Source organism: Gallinula chloropus, assembly GCF_964237585.1.
Source record: "Gallinula chloropus genome assembly, chromosome: 2".
NCBI lineage: Eukaryota > Metazoa > Chordata > Aves > Gruiformes > Rallidae > Gallinula > Gallinula chloropus.
This window is the reverse complement of record NC_140086.1, coordinates 79,716,175-79,734,356: the sequence shown is the minus strand read 5'-3', so window position 1 is coordinate 79,734,356 and position 18,182 is coordinate 79,716,175. Positions and strand designations below refer to the sequence as shown.

The following is an 18,182-nucleotide window of genomic DNA, read 5'->3' as shown; positions in this document are numbered from 1 at the left end:
GGTAATACTGACACAGGTAGCTCTGTGCTTGGAGGCAAGTGGTATTACTTCCTATGAAGGTTTCTTTTTGTTTTCTTGATGATGTAAGTATAACATGCTGGGTAGTAGACAGCTCCAAAATTAGCATGGTACAGCTATTTGTTTGAGACTTCTGGCATCATTAAGAGTGTCGTCAGTTGTTTTAAGAATGTCTGAAGGTTTTGTGCTAGTAATCGGCCTGTTAGAGAAATTGGTGTAGGGAAGAGGAGATCCAATTGGGTACACAGTGTTCTAGTGTAATTTCTTAAGGTTCTGGGTCTTAAATCTCAACTGGAAAAGAGAAAAGCAAGATATTCCTGCTCGATGCTGTAGTAAAACTAATCCATAGGCGTATCAAATTAAATGAGGTATTAGAGGAGCACTAACAGGCAGTTTGTCTTGGAGTGAGGCCTCTCTGTTTTGATTGAAATGATGCAAGGAATGGGAAGAGGCATCTGCTTTAGATTCATGTAATACTCTTCAGCACTATTATTAATTTTGTGCCATGCTTCCTAAGACGTTTGTGAGGTTGGCCAAGGTTGAGTTCTGGTTGCATCAGCAATTGCTTTATTCACAGCTCAGAGACACATGCTTGTATATTTGTCAGTAAAACTCAGCTTGCTGAGTCCTTCTTTCTGAGGACAGGAACATTCACTGACATCAGCAAAAGCCATTGTGATTGTGTGCTTTCACAGACATGGGAAAGAAAAGAGTCGACTATTTTAAAACTGCCTTTTAAATTTAGCCATTATGGTTTAAAAATCAAAATCACATTAAAAAGTAGAGTTAGAGTTATTGAAGCTTACAGAGCACAGCACTGGTATCCCTAGAAATCTTTAAAATGTGGTGCTGTGGGCTGTGGTGGTGTAAGTTGCTTGAGAGTGCCCTGCCAGTAAACTGTGATCTTGCTGCGAACTGTCTGTTCCTAGAAGTGAGAGTAGTTTGGCCTCACATTCTGCAGTTTTTCTGTGATAGTAAACCTAAACAAGCAAAAAGAATTGAAACATCTCAATGGCTTTTAGAGCCAAAAAATAGTTTCCACTTCCTAAACACGTGTGTATTTCCTGCAGCAGTTGTTATGTTTTTTATGCAGAAGGGTAAGGTAACTTCAGTGGGACTGAAGAGACAGGTCGGTCAATCTCACCCTCCCAGACAGCTTGCCCTCCAAACTTCTCCTTCATTCAAATAAGTCTATTCAGAAACATCCACACACTGCCCTGCTGTAAAAGCAGCTTCCTGCAAGGATTTATGGCGTGGATTTCCATGCATAACAGAGTTTTCAAAATGCTGAGAAAAAAATCAGTGTGTTGATATTCATGCAAACATAAGCCTCTGTGCTTGATGTGTGACTGGGCTGCAGCAAGCACATGAGCACTTAAACAACTAAATTGGCCTCCCTGGACTCAGGAGAGGTTGGAATCATGTTTTAAAGATTTTCCCTAATCCTCTTCAAAAGAAAACAAGGCTGGGAGTGCCTCAGGATAGTTGAGCAACTTGGGGATTAGTGGGTGAACTGAGAGGCTGCGAGTCTAACACTCCTAGCTCAGATGAAAGACATATAGATAAGGACCAGCGTAGGGAAAGGGGGAGTTTTTAGCGTCCTAGCATGTGCAGTCTCAGTTATCTGGAGTCAGGTGCATGCCTGTTCCCACTGCTGTCATACCACCTTCTTTTTTACTACCTTGTTTGCTCTGTCTTGTTCCAACTGAAAACATCTTTTCAGTCCTGTTAGCCATTTTAACTGCTGTATCCCTAAGCCATCACAAAGCAATGATGACTTAAACTCCTCTTCAGTTGCTTCCAAATACTGCTTATGAGTTGCAGGAGTCAGTTTTAGGCTGGAAAGATTGAGTAGAGCAACTAGTGTTAGCATTTGTCAAATAGGATGAAGAGAATGATTTTTCTGAAATGCCTTATATGAAGGTCTGCACATTGATAATAGAGTTGTTTTAAGTGGAAGATCAGATAGATGTTCACATTTAAAACAATTATCTTGGAACTGACACAAGTGGAAGAGAACTGAGGTAGGATTCCCCAGGCACAAGTAATTCTGCCATTACTTGTGTTGGCAGGTTGACTTTGAAACCTAATCATTCTTTTAACAGCTATTACAAGGGTACAAGGGGGAGCTACGTAATGATACACAGGTCTAGAACATGGTTTATAAAACAAGAAAAACTTTTTGGATTATTTAACTGTGCACATTATGTAAGACCACACAGTTCAGAGACTCAGGTCATAGCCAGCCCTTCGTTATTCCTGGTCATGGGAAGGACTCAGAGGTTATTGAAACCCATGGATATCAAGTGTACTAACAGAGACAGGCATAAGCAGTTCATCAGAGAGGCGTGTGGCAAGTCCCTGTGTTGGTGCTGTCTTCCACCCAGCTCCTTGAGAAAAAAAGACCTGGCACAAGGTTTGTGGCCTAACTCTAAAAATTCTCATCTTGGGTTGAAACAGGGCAGTGAAATGACATACTGGCAACCTCCTGATTTCCAGTGGTGGCCCTTTCTGACTTGTGGCTCCAGAGGTCTCAGCCCTAGATAAGGAAGGAGGCTAAGGCTTGTCAAGGCTGCCAGAGACTCTGCAGTGAACCGTCTGGTGCCTTGGCAGGTCCCAGCAGAGGTGATCATTAGGCCAAGTAAGGGAGAGGCATAGTGCGTGTGATTTGTTGCGTGCCTTTGCAATTCACAGTATCCTTTTACGGCTTTGGGCAGGTTTACAGGTAGTGTCATGAGAATGCTGTGACAATAGATGGTTTCAGCATTTATAAGGTACTACATGCCATGAAATACACAATGCCTGGTTAAACAGCTGTTCTAACAAAGAGCCGCGAGTTAATGAAAGAGCAGTAGATTTTCTGAAGTACCAGGGTGTTCATTTAGCAAGCAGATGTGGCACTTACTGATCCATCTCCTAACCCAGTCATTTGTTATCACTCCTCTGCCAAAGGTTACTTGAAAAAGAACCATGAGAGCACTCCTTAGTCATAAACAGCAGCTGGTGAGGCTGTAATATCCTGAAGCCCCTGCAGCTGTTTGCTAAGTGGATGCACGTCTGAGCTCCTAGGCGCCACAGTCTTTCAGGTAACTCTGAATATCTCACCCAGAGTCCATATGTAACCTTTATCATTCATTCCTATTCTTGTGTCTCTACAGCATATAGTGATTTGGGGTATTACATTATTAATAAGCTGCACCATGTGGATGAGTCAGTGGGAAGTAAAACTCGGAGGGCCTTCCTTTATCTTGCTGCCTTCCCTTTTATGGATGCCATGGTGAGTGCCTGATTCAGAACTGATTTTTTTTTAAATTATTTTTTTTGTTTTTGTGTGTAACCTTAGTTTGCAAAGTCTTTACCTGATGGGAACCCGAAGGTGTGCAGAAGGAAGCCGTCCTTTGCCAGCAGTACCTCTGGATATACCTGCACACATCGTCCCTTGCTACCTAGAAAAAGCATCTGGGTGGACTTTGAACATCCAGAGATGATGACAAATGTAAATGCCTTGTTAGAGTTACTGTATGTGCATGTTGGAAAGCACTGATCATCTTGTGATGAGCTGCACTGTGCACTGTTTGTGCCCTCTCATTGCAATTTGTAGTTAATTTGCCTTGCATTCCCAGATCACCTGCAAAGCTCACAAGAAACAAGCTCAATACTTTCTCAAAGCAAATTTGTTGAAAAGGTATTTCTTACCATCAGTTTTTGCAAGCACAGCCAAGCCCAGTATGTCTCCAGTGCAGGGTCAAGAGAGCCACACATTGGGGCCAGGCTACTGCTCCCGAGATCACCAGGCTGCTTGTGGCCTGCACAGCATAAAAATATGACGACTCTCTCTAATTCCTGTATTCTGTGTAAAACTGGAAAAGGATAACCTCCATATGACACAGCTCCACCACTTTCTCTGCCACTTTGTCCTCTTGAAACAGCAGCTGACAATAAAAAGAAGTTGGATCATTAAGTTTTCTATTCCAGGCAGAACTCAGTATAAACACATTGAGCCAATTCAGAGGGGCATCCAACTGGTGGATGACAAGAAATGTTTTTCCCCTTGGATTGTTTAATACGATAATCCATCCTATGAAGCATCTGCTTTATGAAGAAGAGGTAGTTTCCTATTACATCTGCTCAGAAATTTCTATACAGTCTGTAAAATTATTTCTCTTCTTCCTTTCAGCCCTGGCAGCAAGGAGCTGACTCTGGTCAGTTCCCCTCATTACTGGTGTAGCAGGTTCACACAAGTACTGCTGGTGGCAAAGAGCTTTCTGAGTTGTTTGTGTACAATGTGACAACCAGAAAACAGCGTTCTGGGACCCGGAATCGTTCACAAATATGATAATCACTTCCCTCCAAATTCTTCTCTGCCTTTTTTCAGGCATGGACCCATGCTGGGATTCTGCTGAAACACAAGTACAGTTTCCTAGTGGGATGTGCCTCCATCTCAGATGTCATAGCTCAGGTAATGACTCCTCTTTGCAGTCGCTGTTTCCACTGTGTTACAGATGAGGTGCTTTCCTAAGCGAGGACTCCTTTGCTCAGAGACTGTCTTTGGTTGTTACCATGAACCAGAGGAAGTACTGGTGGGGTAGGGGTGTGTGCTCATCTCCAGCTGTTTCCCCATTGTGTGGAGCCTGTTTGTGGACAGTTGCGGCTTAGGCTGGTCTCTCTTGACTGCATCAAGTCAGTCCCAAGACAATGTCAGGAGAAGGGAACCAGGACTGTTTTGGGATAGGGTCATGTCTCCCAGCACCTCCACAGCCCTGCTTCAGAATGGCTGAGAAACACGTGTACAGCTGGGTAAAAGAAAGGTCAGGCAGAGACTGATGGCTGCTACCAATCCCAGAGCCAATGGACTGCTTTGAAAGAGACCTCTCTCCATTCTGCCCCATGCTTTGCACAGTTGTCCAGAAGTCTTGAGTGGGTCTTTTAGGTGGGGGTGTGAAGGCTTGATTCTCCAGTTCACCTTGTCGGTTTTGCACCTGCTGTCTGTCCAGTGAAACGCAGTAGTGTGAGCCATCTCCCCAGTGCCAGTGTGGCACTGCTCCTCTTACTGGTCCTAAAGGTGACGGCTCAGAACAGCAGAAGCGGCCTGTGGTGATAGCCCATGGGTGATGCAAATGTGGTTTGAAGTTGATTTGTGAGGGAGGTGTTAAATATCCTGTTGCTTAAAAAGCAACATTCACACGCACTGCTAAAGGCCAGTGTTGTGGCATATGAGTACCAGTATACAGCCCTCTTCTTAAAGCATATGTAAAAATATTATGAAATGGAGAGTCCTAGCACCTGTAAAACAGTTGCTGCACTGCCTCATTACCAGCTGAATGGTTTAATAACTGGGTAAGAAAGAGGATAATAACAGTACAACATCAAAGGAAATACAAAGTCAACAGCACTTGGTTCAATTTTCCATAGCATTTTCCTCCTAGTAAATATGAGCAAACCATAAACCAGGTCGAACCATTCAGTCAGCTGCCCTTCTATATTTGGCGTGTCTGCTCCTCTACAGTAGTGCAGTAAATCCCTGGATAATACCAATTACTGAAAATGACCTTAACCCTCAGGATCTGCTTTTGTTCTGATGCAACCTACAAAGTTTTCTGACCCTAGATGCATGTCAGGTCATGCAAAGCTAAATACAGAAACAAATTCTTCTTTTGGCCGTGGCACACATGCCTTTTTCACAATGGCTGGTGAGTGGGGTGCCAGGGTTGTGAAGAGTAAGACACCTGTCATCATCTTTCAACGAAGTATTGCACTGAGCAAAGGCAAATCCATAAGACAAAAAGATATGACTCTTCATACCCCAGAACTCCCTACACTGACATCTGCTCCCTAGACAAGGAATAGGTGCACAGGCAGTAGCTGTGCTGCTTGGATAGCTTCACATGCACACTTTTTGTGACTGGCTTTGTTTCTGTTTACAGCAAAGCAATTCTTTAGGGAGGGTTCAAAAGAGCAATTTTGCAAACCTTCATAAATACTGTGGTCTGCCTAATAAACTTCTGCACAGTGTGATTTTTCTTAAGTATTTCTTGAGCTCCAGCAAATGCAGGAGGGAACCTGCCCCCGAACAAAGTGTTTTGTACCTCTAGTAACTCACTTGAATACCAGCGTATCCTGGCAGGTTTGTTCTTGATTCTGCTGTTCACAGCACCGAACAAAGTTGGCTTTCCAGTTGTGCCCCCTCATGCAGAGACATTTGGAAATTAATAGGCACACCATCGGCTCTGTACTTTACAAAGATAATAATATCATATTAATTCCTTTGCACTTTCTGGATTGAGCATTTAATCTTATGAGGCTAAATGATGAGCTGTTCGTTAGCCCCAGAGTCCCTATTTCAGTTACATCAATGTGACACTCAGCTGGAGAGAAAGATGAAATACTGAAACTACATTCCAAGAAGTAGAAAATTAGGATTACATAAGACTTCCTGCTTCTAAATGCTGAAATAAATACTTTTAAAAAAAGTAGGGCTTAGAAGCTGACCCTAGAAGCATGTCTCCAGCCTCAGTGTATTCCAGAATAGCACATTCTTCTGGGAAGGGTGACACTCAGCCACATGCTTGCTGCCAGAGCTTGTCAGAATTGCATGCAAACCTTCTCCTATTTATGGCTCCTAGTCTGGCGACCTGCCCGTACCTTCAAGTACTGTTTAGGAGAGCTTCTGTATGATGTTAACTCTTAGTCTTCTCATTGTGTGACTGAGTTCAGGGGGGATCCTGACTAAAGCTCGAAGTCAGAGAGGTGCTGTAGTCACTCATGGCTGTTGTTGGTTCAGATGGACTAGCTTGGAGTCAGGCAGGAGACAGGTTTGCCCTGACACAGACAAATTGCTTATCATTTGTTTGTTTGCCTTGCAGGTTGTTTTTGTAGCCATTTTGCTTCACAGTCACTTGGAGTGCAGGGAACCTCTCTTGATCCCAATCTTGTCCTTATACATGGGAGCACTTGTCCGATGTACCACATTATGCCTCGGATACTACAGGAACATACATGATGCCATTCCTGACAGAAGTGGGCCTGAAATGGGGGTATGTCCTAATGTTTTGCTCTTTTTCAAATTCAATAATTTTAAACTTGCTTTTTGTGTAACAATACCGTATTAAACATCTGTGCACAAAGGGCTTCCTCTCTCCATCCGACAGGGAAAAAAAATTGCACTTTGAGGCATTGTAGAAACTATCCCAGCAGCAGTGCACATGAGGCAATGCTTCTTGTGACATGGATGTGCTGCTGTCTACTAAGCACCTCTGTGCTGAGCTCTGTGCTGAGCTGAGTAAGGCAGCATAGCATGAGCTAAGTGAACACCTCATTTCACAGAGAGGATGGTCTCAATGTTTCTCTTTTTGCTCAAATGTCATGTTGGTTTTCACATATCTCTGATAGCCAGAATAAATTATGCAGCTAGATATATTCTGCATTATTTATTGAGATTCATGACACAGCTTCTTTTGAATCAGTATTAATAACAAGTGAAAATATTTTGAGGTCCTCATATTGAAAACTATTGAAATTAATGTATTGAGCTGGAAATGGGTGAGAAAAGCAAAAATCTTTTCTCTGTGTATTTGTTTCAGTTCTGCATTTTTTTTCCAAACCCACTTCTTTTTTCTTTTTTTTTCTTTTTTTTTTTGTATTTCTTTTTTTACTATGTGTTACAGGGAGAGGCTACAATAAGGAAGATGCTGAGTTTCTGGTGGCCTTTGGCATTGATTTTGGCGACTCAGCGAATAAGTAGGCCCATTGTCAACCTTTTTGTCTCCCGGGACCTAGGTGGCAGTTCTGCAGCCACAGAGGTAAGAAAGTCAGTGCTCCATTTACACAGAATTGTCTCTGTGTTTGTCTTCTCAGCCACATTGGCAAGAAAAAAAAAATTGGCCTGACTACCTTTCTGTTTAACACTGTCTTTATTCCTGAAAAAATGACTGCTTGGACTCTTACCACAAGCATTTCTGGCAGGCCTAGTGGGACTTCATCCTCAACAAGACCAGTAGGCTTTTCGTGCTCTACATGTAGGTACATATGCTCTGGAGCATTCAGATCCCAGAGGTTTTTAGGACAGTTGTCAGTAGTGCTGCGTCCCACTGTCATGTATATTTATGGCCATGCAAACTGATGTGAAACTGCTGTTAGCTGTCAGTGCATCACACAGAATAGGGTAGAGACATAAGGAAGCACAGTAAAAAACCTGTCTCCTGGTTGGGATGTGAAATGCACCCTGTTTCTCTTGAGGAATTTCAGATTACTCCAGTAGTCTTCTACAGCTGATGGGAGCTGGACTTCTGATTGTAATGCTGAGCCTTCACCAGCACTCACCAGGAGCTGACCTCTTAAAAAAATCTGAGAGACCTTGGCTGCCAGTTTCGGTAGGAGGGTGACTAGATCCACACAGTCATTAGCAAATCTCTTCTGCTTTCTCTCTAGGAAAAAAACAAAGCTGTAAGTTACTGAATGGAAAATTCAAACAGTTGATGCCCAACAAACATTCTCTCAGCACTACTTGTTTGCAGTTGCCAGTGACTGCAAACAAACAGCTGTGCAGAGAGAACTGAGAACACGTAATGTTTCTACATGCCTAAGTCAGAGATCAGCCTGGGCGTTAACAGCAGTTTCAGTATGAGGAGCTGTGCAAGCAGTCTCTGTCCTAAGGAGCCTGCTGTGGCCGGGGGCTTGGGCTCTATGATTTCTTGAGGTGCCTTCCAACCCCTGCGATTCTGTGCTTCTGATTCTGGAGAGCCAGAGCATGTTAGCAGGGATCAGTTTTGCATTTTTTGGTGACTTCTGATTTCAGATGTGTCACATTCCATGGCTAACCAATTGCATTTTGTGGCTATTAGGACAACTCCAAATACATGTCAAAGCTGGTGGCTTGCTGGCCTTTTTACAGTATCAACAGTAACTGTCACATTTCAGCTTTCTGTGATTTCTGAAATAATTGCTGCCTCTGAAAAGGGAGATGCTGGCAACACAGATAATGCCAGTGTCTGGAGCATCAGTATACACGGGAGTTCTACAGGTCCCCCATTCAGTAATATCAGCAACTTTCAGCACGGGCAGGATGACCCAGGGAAGCACTAGGCTGTAGCTTGTCCATGAGGACATCAAGTCCCCAAGCACTGGAAATCTCCCAGTGCTGCTATCTGAACTGCCAGCACCGTGTTGGTGACTGGGGTACCTTTATTTGGTGTTGGCTTTGATGGGGGATTTCTTGACCTGTCAAATACCTCCATTCTAGACATTCAGGAAAGTTTTCATGCATCCATTTTGGCATTCTACCAACTGGGTAAAAATACTGGAAGAAAAATTACCACTAAAAAGTTCAATCATCTAATCCAATTAGATAGCATACAAAATGTGATAGTGAAGTGTTTTTTCCGTAACAACTAATGTGTCTTTGCAGTCTTGTTGGACTTCATCATGAAAATAAGTAAAAATATAATTTATGTTCCTTATTTAATTGACTTGAGCAACCTGGTCTAATGGAAGGTGTCCCTGCCTATGGCATGGAGGAGTGGAATGAGATGATCTTTAAGGTCCCTGCCAACCCAAACCATTCTATGGTTCTGTGATGACTTAACCTAGTTGGTTTTCATATAGATGGAAATTTTGCTGAAATATAATAATGAGGAGGAAAATTGCAATTAAAACAGGTATTGTCTAAAAATTCCAATTTGTTGTCCTTGAACCAAATGCTTTTTCAAGTTACATTACCCATTATTACAACTGCAAGATTAGCAGGGAAGAATCTTTCCCCAACTCTTATTTTCTGTAGATATTACTGTTTTCACTCCCTCTTTTTAAACAGCACAGGGAACAAATTAACTTCTGACATGGTCCTGTGTTTGTTTAGAACTTTAACCAAGCAGGGACAGCAATTACATTTATAACAGGAAATTGGGGTCAGATAGCCAACAAAATGTACATCAAACATTTAGGAGCAGAACAGAGGCAACAGTAGTTAAAAAAAGGTCTTAACACTGGGATTGCCAGATAGAAAATGGATCTGAATTTAGGTGAATTGTAACAGATCTGAACCTGCAAACAAAAGGCAGTCAAACACTTTGATTTCTGGAATTAAGAATCACAGAATCACAAGGTTGGAAAAGACCTTTAAGATCATCAAGTCCAACCATTCCCATCCTATGCCAAACCATATCCCTAAGTACCTGATCTTCCCGTCTTTTAAACACACCCAGGGATGGTGACTCAACCCCCTCCCTGGGCAGCCTGTTACAGGCCCCAACGACTCTTCCAGTGAAAATTTTTTTCCTAACATCTAATCTGACCCTGCCCTGGCACAGCTGTGTGCCATTTCTCCCTGTCCTGTCTTCTGGCACCTGGCTGAAGAGACCATCACCCACCTCTCTATAGCCTCCTTTCAGGTAGTTGTAGGTGGTGATAGTCTCCCCTCAGCCTCCTCTTCTCCAGACTAAATATCCCCAGCTCCCTCAGCCGCTTCTCATATGATTTGCTCCCCAGCCCCTTCACCAGCCTTGCTGCCCTTCTCTGAACACACTTGAGGACCTCGATGTCCTTCTTATGGTGAGAAGAGAGGTGCACAGTTATCAGCATAGATGCAGATGTCATCTCTGAGGATTAGAAAATTTGGGGTGACAGCAGATTTCCAGGAAGCTACAAGATGTATTCCCTAAACACCCTTCCTACATGGAGGACATGAAATAGATGTATTTGGACTTCTTCAGAAATGGAAAACATCAGTAAAATCTTACATACATGCCTGTCTTTGATGTGCCACTTAGACTGTACTTGCAAAAGTGCCTAAGGGCCTAGTTTTAAATTGCAGGCAGTGAGTTGCTTCACATGTTAAAAATGATCATTTGGAATATTTTTTGTCTGCTTCTCATTGATTAACACCAACGTCGGTAGAATGTTTGTCTCCTAAGTAGCTCCTACCCCTGAGCAGTCAGTTTGATGTCCAAAATCAGTCAGCCACTGAAGTCTGCTGTTTTCTAGTTGGTCTGCCTTACTTAAAACTTGTTTACTTACAAATAAGCAAGTAAAATATATATATATATTAAGATTATGAAATATGATACAAAACTAACATGAATTGTAAGGCATTCTGCTACTCAGCAGTCTGTAGGTAAAATACCTCAGGAGCAGTGTGGGAGGGAGGTATTCATCCAGCTGAGGAGCACACACCAGCTCAAGCCAACTCTTACCCAAAGTATCAGAGCGATGGTGGAGCAAGAAAGCAAAGTAACATAGCTTCATGGCACTGAAGATGCCTTAAACTTAAAAGGCTGAGTGATGGACACTTTGACAGTCTTCCTGACTGTCAGAGCTTCTGGTTGCCTGCCTGATACCTCATTATGTGAAGATCAGTATGGTGGTGATATGGGAGGGAAATGGCACCTTACACTCATTTAAATGTCCTGTTTTGAGATTTGAAGTCATGTTTCCTTGTCCCCTTTCACAGGCAGTGGCGATTCTGACAGCTACGTATCCCGTGGGACACATGCCCTATGGCTGGCTGACAGAGATCAGGGCGGTATACCCTGCTTTCGACAAGGTGAGTGCCCATGTTTGGGGTGTAATAAATACCTTTTGCATGTTTTCATATCCATGGGTCCTTAGTTTCTCTGTTGCAACATGTTAATTTAAGGATGGCTTCAGTGATGTCAGAGGAATTCCTGCAGACAAATATGAAGAAAGTTAGTATGTGGCTCCCTAATCAAGTGTAACAGATTCTTTAAAAAGTAATCCAACCACAGATTAAATAGGGCTTTATTAATGGCCATTTATTGTTTTGCTTCTCTTTACTACTTCTTTTGATGCCTATTGTTCTTTGTCCCCGATAAGAAATCCTAGTTAAAATGAATTAGGTTTTGATGGCTTCAGGCTTTTGTTTGATTTATGATTTTAACCTTAACTCTGTGTTACAAGGTAATAAGCTACCTGTTGGACAGATGGGTCCTGTATTTTCAAGGATTAAAACATGTCGTCACTTAATAACTTACTAACTATGATGTAGCTACTTGGCTAATGAAGTGATATCTCACAAAGTCTCCAGCAAGCTCAAATCCCTTCTCCAGATTCTGTGCAAATAGGTTTAAGTTCATTTGCTTATGCTAATGTTTAGCAAAGGTCATTTTATAGACTGACAGCAGCACAGGTGACACACATTACTTTAGTAGCACTGACTTAGCTGACTGAGACTATGAACATTTCTGTTGGCAAATCATGTAATTACATAAGAATTCAAGGACTGCTCCTGGAACTGAGCACAGAGTAAATATATAACCCAAATTAAATTTGTTTAGACTCCTCTTTGCTCTGTTTTAGAACTGGTGCTCACTAGCCCATCTGTTGTGCAAAGAGCAGTCGTGTCCGGTGAGACACTAATTCAAATACCAGATCCCGTCCTTCCCTTTCTTTTAAAATTAGTAACTGGACTTTCTGGTTCCAAATATTGATGAAAATTTTGCTGGCTGGCTCAGGGATCTGCTTCATGAAGCAGTGATATGATCCACAGTACTTCCAGGGAGAATTTAAAAAAAAAAACAAACACAAAAAAGGCAAGTCAGTCCTAACTTCCTAACCTGCCTGTGACCAGCTAAGTTGACCTGTCAGATAAAATACAACATGCAAACTTTATCAGAGACCACGCTGCTGGAAAGGAACCACAGATGAAAAACCAATAAACTGCAAGATAAAAGTGGTTTGGGACAGGAAACGCAGGGGCTGCTAACCTCATCTGTTACAAACTACAATCAAATGTGCTATTGCCAAGCAAAATTAACAGTAATTAAGACTCTTAAATCCAGGTCTCATTTAGCTGGTGGAAGATTTGCTGACAAGTTTAGTGGTGGTGGGATTAGGCCATGATTTGTTTGTTGGTTTATTTCAGTTAAAAAGCCTCTTGCAGAGCTCTTGCAGAACAAATGTGAGGAAGCAAAAAGCTAGGGTAAGGCACAGATAGATGCAGTTTGTCTAATTGCCAAAAAAAGTATGTAATAGGGATTGTAGTTGCACATTTTAAGAGCAATTTGGCGTAAAATGTGCTAGGTGAGGTAGCAGCAGCATAAAGTGGATGTCATCTTGGCAGCCATGTGTACAAATGCTTCTACTGTTTCTTCCAGGCAAATACCAAACCAGAAACCCACAGTAGGTTTTTTCAGTTTGTTCAAAAAATTGCTTTTACCCATGGTCACATGTCATCCATGTGTCACCATGCCTTTCAAAAGCTTTGTTTCCTTAAGCTAAGTCTTTTCTCAGAAGAGTCCGGACAGAATCACTTTTTATTTCCCATTCTGTAAAACCTCTGTTGTAATTTTCAGATGTTGAAACAGTCCTTTCCCAGCTTTCAAGTAGGTCCCCTTCAGGTACTGGAAAGGATATATTTTCTTTTTGCTCCATAATCTGCGTAATGTTTTGAATGAAGAACTAAACAATGTGCAGGAGATGGGGATAAGAGTACTTGGTCAAGAGTAAAGGGCAGTGTAGAGCAAAAGCAGAGTTAGCAGCAAGGTAGGAACAAACAAGAGCCCTTTTTGTTCGCAGCCTTTTTGGAGGGCTGGATTTGGGTGCGCTTTCCTTCCTGTCTGTCATTTTAGCCTTGGGAGAAAGTTGAGCCATGCATCAAAGTTCACTTAAACACCGATTAATGACATAAGCAAGGCCAGTCCTAATGTACATGAAAACTAAAAGTAACAAAGTACTTCTTCAGAAACACAAGAAATAAGAATAGATGTGTGAAAAAAAGGTGTTTTCAGAGTTTTCATAACCTGTTCCCGAAAAGGTCAGACATGGGAGGAGCTCCCTGCTTTAGGGTCTGTGTTGCCTACGTGCATCTTCATGCAACCAGACTTCCAAGCAGATATTCAAGCTGGGAGCTGGGGCTGTCCAGGTGCTGTTGCTGCACTGATCACCACAAAAAGCTTTAAATGGCAAAATTCCATCATCTACTTGAATGTGTGTGAAATGGTGCACCTCCACGGTCAGTTTGTCCACTCCCAACATGTGTTTGCACACATTCCCATTTCTCTGATGAGTCGCTTGAATAAAGGAGGTTGGCCATGTGGCAGATACTGCTGTTCTGCATGAGTCACTCTGAGGATGAGTAAAAGTTGTATGATGTCTCGTGGTACAGGTTTTGTCAGAGAGAGCACACACTTGTGTGTACCTCAAACAGCACCAGGGTGAATGCAGTAGACCAAGAAGACCCAATAGCCTGTTGCTGCAGGGCTCCTAATGGTACCTTGCTTTTGATATCCCATCCTCTCCTTTCACAGACCATTTAGTTTGTTTTTATGTGTTCCCTGAAGGCAATTTAAATATTCAGCTTCATTTGCTGTGTTAAACATTTGGGAGAGGGCTTTTTTTGTTGTTTTAAATAAAACTTCTCTGCCGTGTGAGCACACGTTCAAGGTGGAACGTCTGCTAGTCCTAATGATGTTCTATTCATTAAACTGCATTAATGGAGCCAGCTGTTTGGGGAGCTTTGTTTATATTACCTGCTTGTCCAATTGCATCAGTACGGGTGCTTGCGCTGGTGCATGGATTCAGTACGCCTCTGTGCTAAAAAGGAATGAAATCCTGATTTTCCTGAACAAACATGCTACAAACTTTAAACCAAGCTAAAAAAAAAACCATGTGGAGTTTCCTCAGAAAGAGGTGCCACCCTTCTTCAAAGGTGGGTTTGTTAAACGGGACTTACTCCTCAGAGAAGTAGGGAGATAGATCACCCAGCCCTCAGTGAACGTAGAGGCAGCTGCAGTCAGTTTAAGCGGAAAATCCTCTGTGGTGGTACAAAGTACTCAGACAGCTCCAGGTTAAAAAGCAAACAAGCAAAGACGGACGTGCACGCACACAGACAGCCAGGTCCAACGCATGACCCTGGTACTGTCACCCTCCTGCTTGGCTGGAGCCAAGCTAATGCTCGTTATCTCTTTCTCTCACCCTAGAATAACCCCAGCAATAAACTGGTGAACACCAACAGCACCGTCACAGCAACACATATCAAGAAGTTCACTTTTGTTTGCATGGCATTGTCCTTAACGGTAAGAAACCTTTGTTCAACTCTCTGGCTTTCATCTGGCTTTCATCTCAACCAGAAAATTATCTTCTCTACCTAATGCTAAAAGCACTAGCAGTTCAAGAAAGGTGAGTTGACTTTTCTTATGAAGCTCTGTTGCTTTTATCTGGAGGAGACAGTGTGATCACAGTACTGGAGTACTAAGAAAATCAGCCATCATTATCTCAGGCTAGATATCTTAACGGGCTAGAGTTACTGTATTTAATTCCTCTCACTACTTTTCATTTTAAGTCAGCCTCCACATGCAAAAAGATACCAGAGATCTCCTTTTTTCTCTCTCTTTTTTTTTTTTTTTTAAATGAAGAAAACTTCTGGTAGCCAGCACATCAGGAAGATGAGACACCACATTTGTCTCGTGCAATGGGATGGCAGCTTGTCCCTAGGTGTCCTTCATCTGCTGTGAATGGCTCTTGGAGAGGCGGCATGTGTCAGAACAGCTGTTCTCTGTCACCTTGCATGGCACTGGCCTTCCATGCTAGGGGTACTTTCATGCATGTTGGTTTTGTTTACTCTCAAAATGAACTAAAAAGGGCAATCTCAGAGACAGGGTTGACACTGACAAAAGGATCTAAAGCTGGGTAGCATTGCAAAGCGCTGACATTCAGGGAGAAATTTTCCTGAGCCTGCAAAATGACCAGCACACAGACATACAATGCATCCTCCCCAAGAAAACCGTTCCTGCACAAGTCTTTATAGCAACAGACAGCAAGTTGTGGAAGAAAACTCATGCAGGTGGTGGGGATCATAGCAGATAGTGGAGGAGATGATGCAACTCCCGTCTCTACGTAGAATGGATTTACATTAGTGCTTGGAGCTGGTCAAGCCACCCTAATTCCTCACTTGGGGAGGACTTGCACTAGCAACCATGAGCAGATTTCTGATCCACACATACTTTCCCAAGAAGTTCTTGGCTGGTTCCTGTCAGGGCACCACCAGGTGCCAGAACTACCAGGATCAGTCATGGCAGGGCCTGTCCCACTCCATCCTGGACCGGGCAGCTGTGGGCACCGCAGCAGCCCCAGCCCCAGGTACCGGGCAGCTTGCTGGGTATGAGGATGGGCCAGGGCAGAGTTGTGGGTCTGGGGGTGAGCCCAGCTCTGTGGGGCCCACAGCCAAACAGAACCATGTGGCCCTGCTGCAGCATTGCTGGGACAGGGGCTGACATGGGGTCCTGTGCTCTGGGCAGGTGGGAGGAGTCATGGGGGGCTGGGCTGGTCGTGGCTGGAGGTGCTCTTGAGGCCATGACAGCTGCTCTCCTCCTGATGTGTGCAAGGAAAACCTAGAAAATAAGTTTCTTACAGACATTATTTTCTCCTACTAGAAACTTAAGTGGCAAATGCTACAATTGTTTTAGGATACAATGCTCAGAGTCCCAAAATTGAATCTGTTCATACCCCAGACAGTTCTTGTTATCCCCACTGTGGCTTACATGGCATGAGGTAGCTGGCTGCTTTGTAACTTTCCCCGTATTCACAAATGCACTGTTGAGTAACAGGGCTGACATAAGTATCTCTCTTCAATTTAGGGCAGAACCTTTTTGACTGAGTTGCACACAGCCTGTGCATGGAGGGAAAGTCATTTACACCAAAGGAAACGTTACAGTACATAAACCAGAAGTATTTGTAACTATTCCCGCCCCTTTGTCACAGCCTGGGAGAGTGAGATATGATACTGTCTGACTTATTTCACAGATGAAAATGAAGCCATTCAATCCATCCATAGCTATATTAGGAGATTTCTCCTGCTCTTTATTTCCAATAGCTTTTAGTAAACAGCTACAACTGGCCACCATCAAAGACAGAATTATAAGCCAACGTGGCATCTCTTCAGTCTGTTAATTTCCTAGACCTAAGCTTGAACTCGCTTTTCATATGGTTTAGAGACCAACAGCTCTGGCTCTAACTTGTATTTCCTACAGAATGTAATGGAGACAAGATATATGTCTCCTCTGAACTGCCTGTTGTCTGGAGACTTTCCATGGCTCTCACATTGTCTGCCATCACACACCTTGACGTTTTCTCTTGTGTGCTATATGAGTCCAAGGTTATGTCCTCTACAACTGGAGCCTCCACTGAAGTCTGTCCATGTTGTTAAAGACCCACAAAAGGGAAAACTTCCCTCTTTATGAATTGTTCTGAGAATACTATTTCAACCTCAAAGCTTCCTCTGAAGTATTTTCTTAACCCTTCCAGGCATTTATCAGCTTACTCGCGTTCTGATAAATCACGAGCTTCTTTTATTGCCTTTGTCATCCTATGCACAGTAATTTTTAATTACTGCACTAGGCTTTTGTTATGTAACTTTACAGGATTATTTTTTTTTCTCAAAGGTTCTCCATAGTGCTTTCAAGGGCAGTTCTTTCATAAGCTCACCATGAGAGATTTGTCCACTTTTGAAGTCCATAGCTTTTCCTGTCCTGTTTCTATTTTTGCTTACTAGTGACAGATTCTTAGGATTGCTTGTCAATGGACAGGGTGGAAAAACAGACACGTGAGCTCTAAAGACTCAGTTTGGTTCAAGGGCCTGAGCTTGCAAGTGCTTCAGCACACAAGCTCAGTAGACATTGGTATGACACAGGTTCTAAGGAGCTTGACTTTAAATTTGCTTCTGTTGCAAACAGGTCAGATGGGCACTGTAGCTGAGCTTCCATGGCCATTCATGACTCCTCTGTTTTTCTGGTGGGGCTCCACTACATGAATGGCAATCAGACTAGTGGCATCACTGTTGGTAACATCTTGGTCTTCAGGATCAGAGGGGAAGTGCAAAACCTGCAGTATTGTATCCAGTTCTGGGCTCCCTGGTATAAAAAAAGACAGGGATCTCCTTGAGAGAGTCCAGAGGAGTGCTATGAAGATGATTAAGGGACTGGAGCATCTCCCCTATGAGGAGAGGCTGAGTGAACTGGAGCTGTTCAGCCTTGAGAAAAGAAGACTAAGGGGGGACCTAATTAATGTTTATAAATATCTTAAGTATGGGATGCAGAGGGAATGGCCAGCCCCTTTTCAGTGCTCTGTAGGGACAGGACAAGGGGCAATGGCTGCAAGTTGGAGCACAGGAAGTTCCACATCAACATGCGGAAGAACTTTTTCACAGTGAGGGTGAC

The 18,182-nt window shown here is 43.0% G+C and overlaps 1 protein-coding gene across 1 annotated transcript in view; it reads left to right on the top strand.

Annotated features, from left to right (window-relative positions):
• The window catches only part of ANKH (ANKH inorganic pyrophosphate transport regulator), a 104,881-nt gene that overhangs the window by 65,434 nt on the left and 21,265 nt on the right, over positions 1 to 18,182 (top strand). Inside the window, exons 3-8 of the mRNA XM_084279751.1 lie at positions 3,177 to 3,295; positions 4,394 to 4,477; positions 6,882 to 7,052; positions 7,683 to 7,817; positions 11,462 to 11,554; positions 14,949 to 15,044. Coding sequence (XP_084135877.1) covers positions 3,177 to 3,295; positions 4,394 to 4,477; positions 6,882 to 7,052; positions 7,683 to 7,817; positions 11,462 to 11,554; positions 14,949 to 15,044 — 698 coding nt within the window. The remainder of the gene's footprint in view (positions 1 to 3,176; positions 3,296 to 4,393; positions 4,478 to 6,881; positions 7,053 to 7,682; positions 7,818 to 11,461; positions 11,555 to 14,948; positions 15,045 to 18,182) is intronic.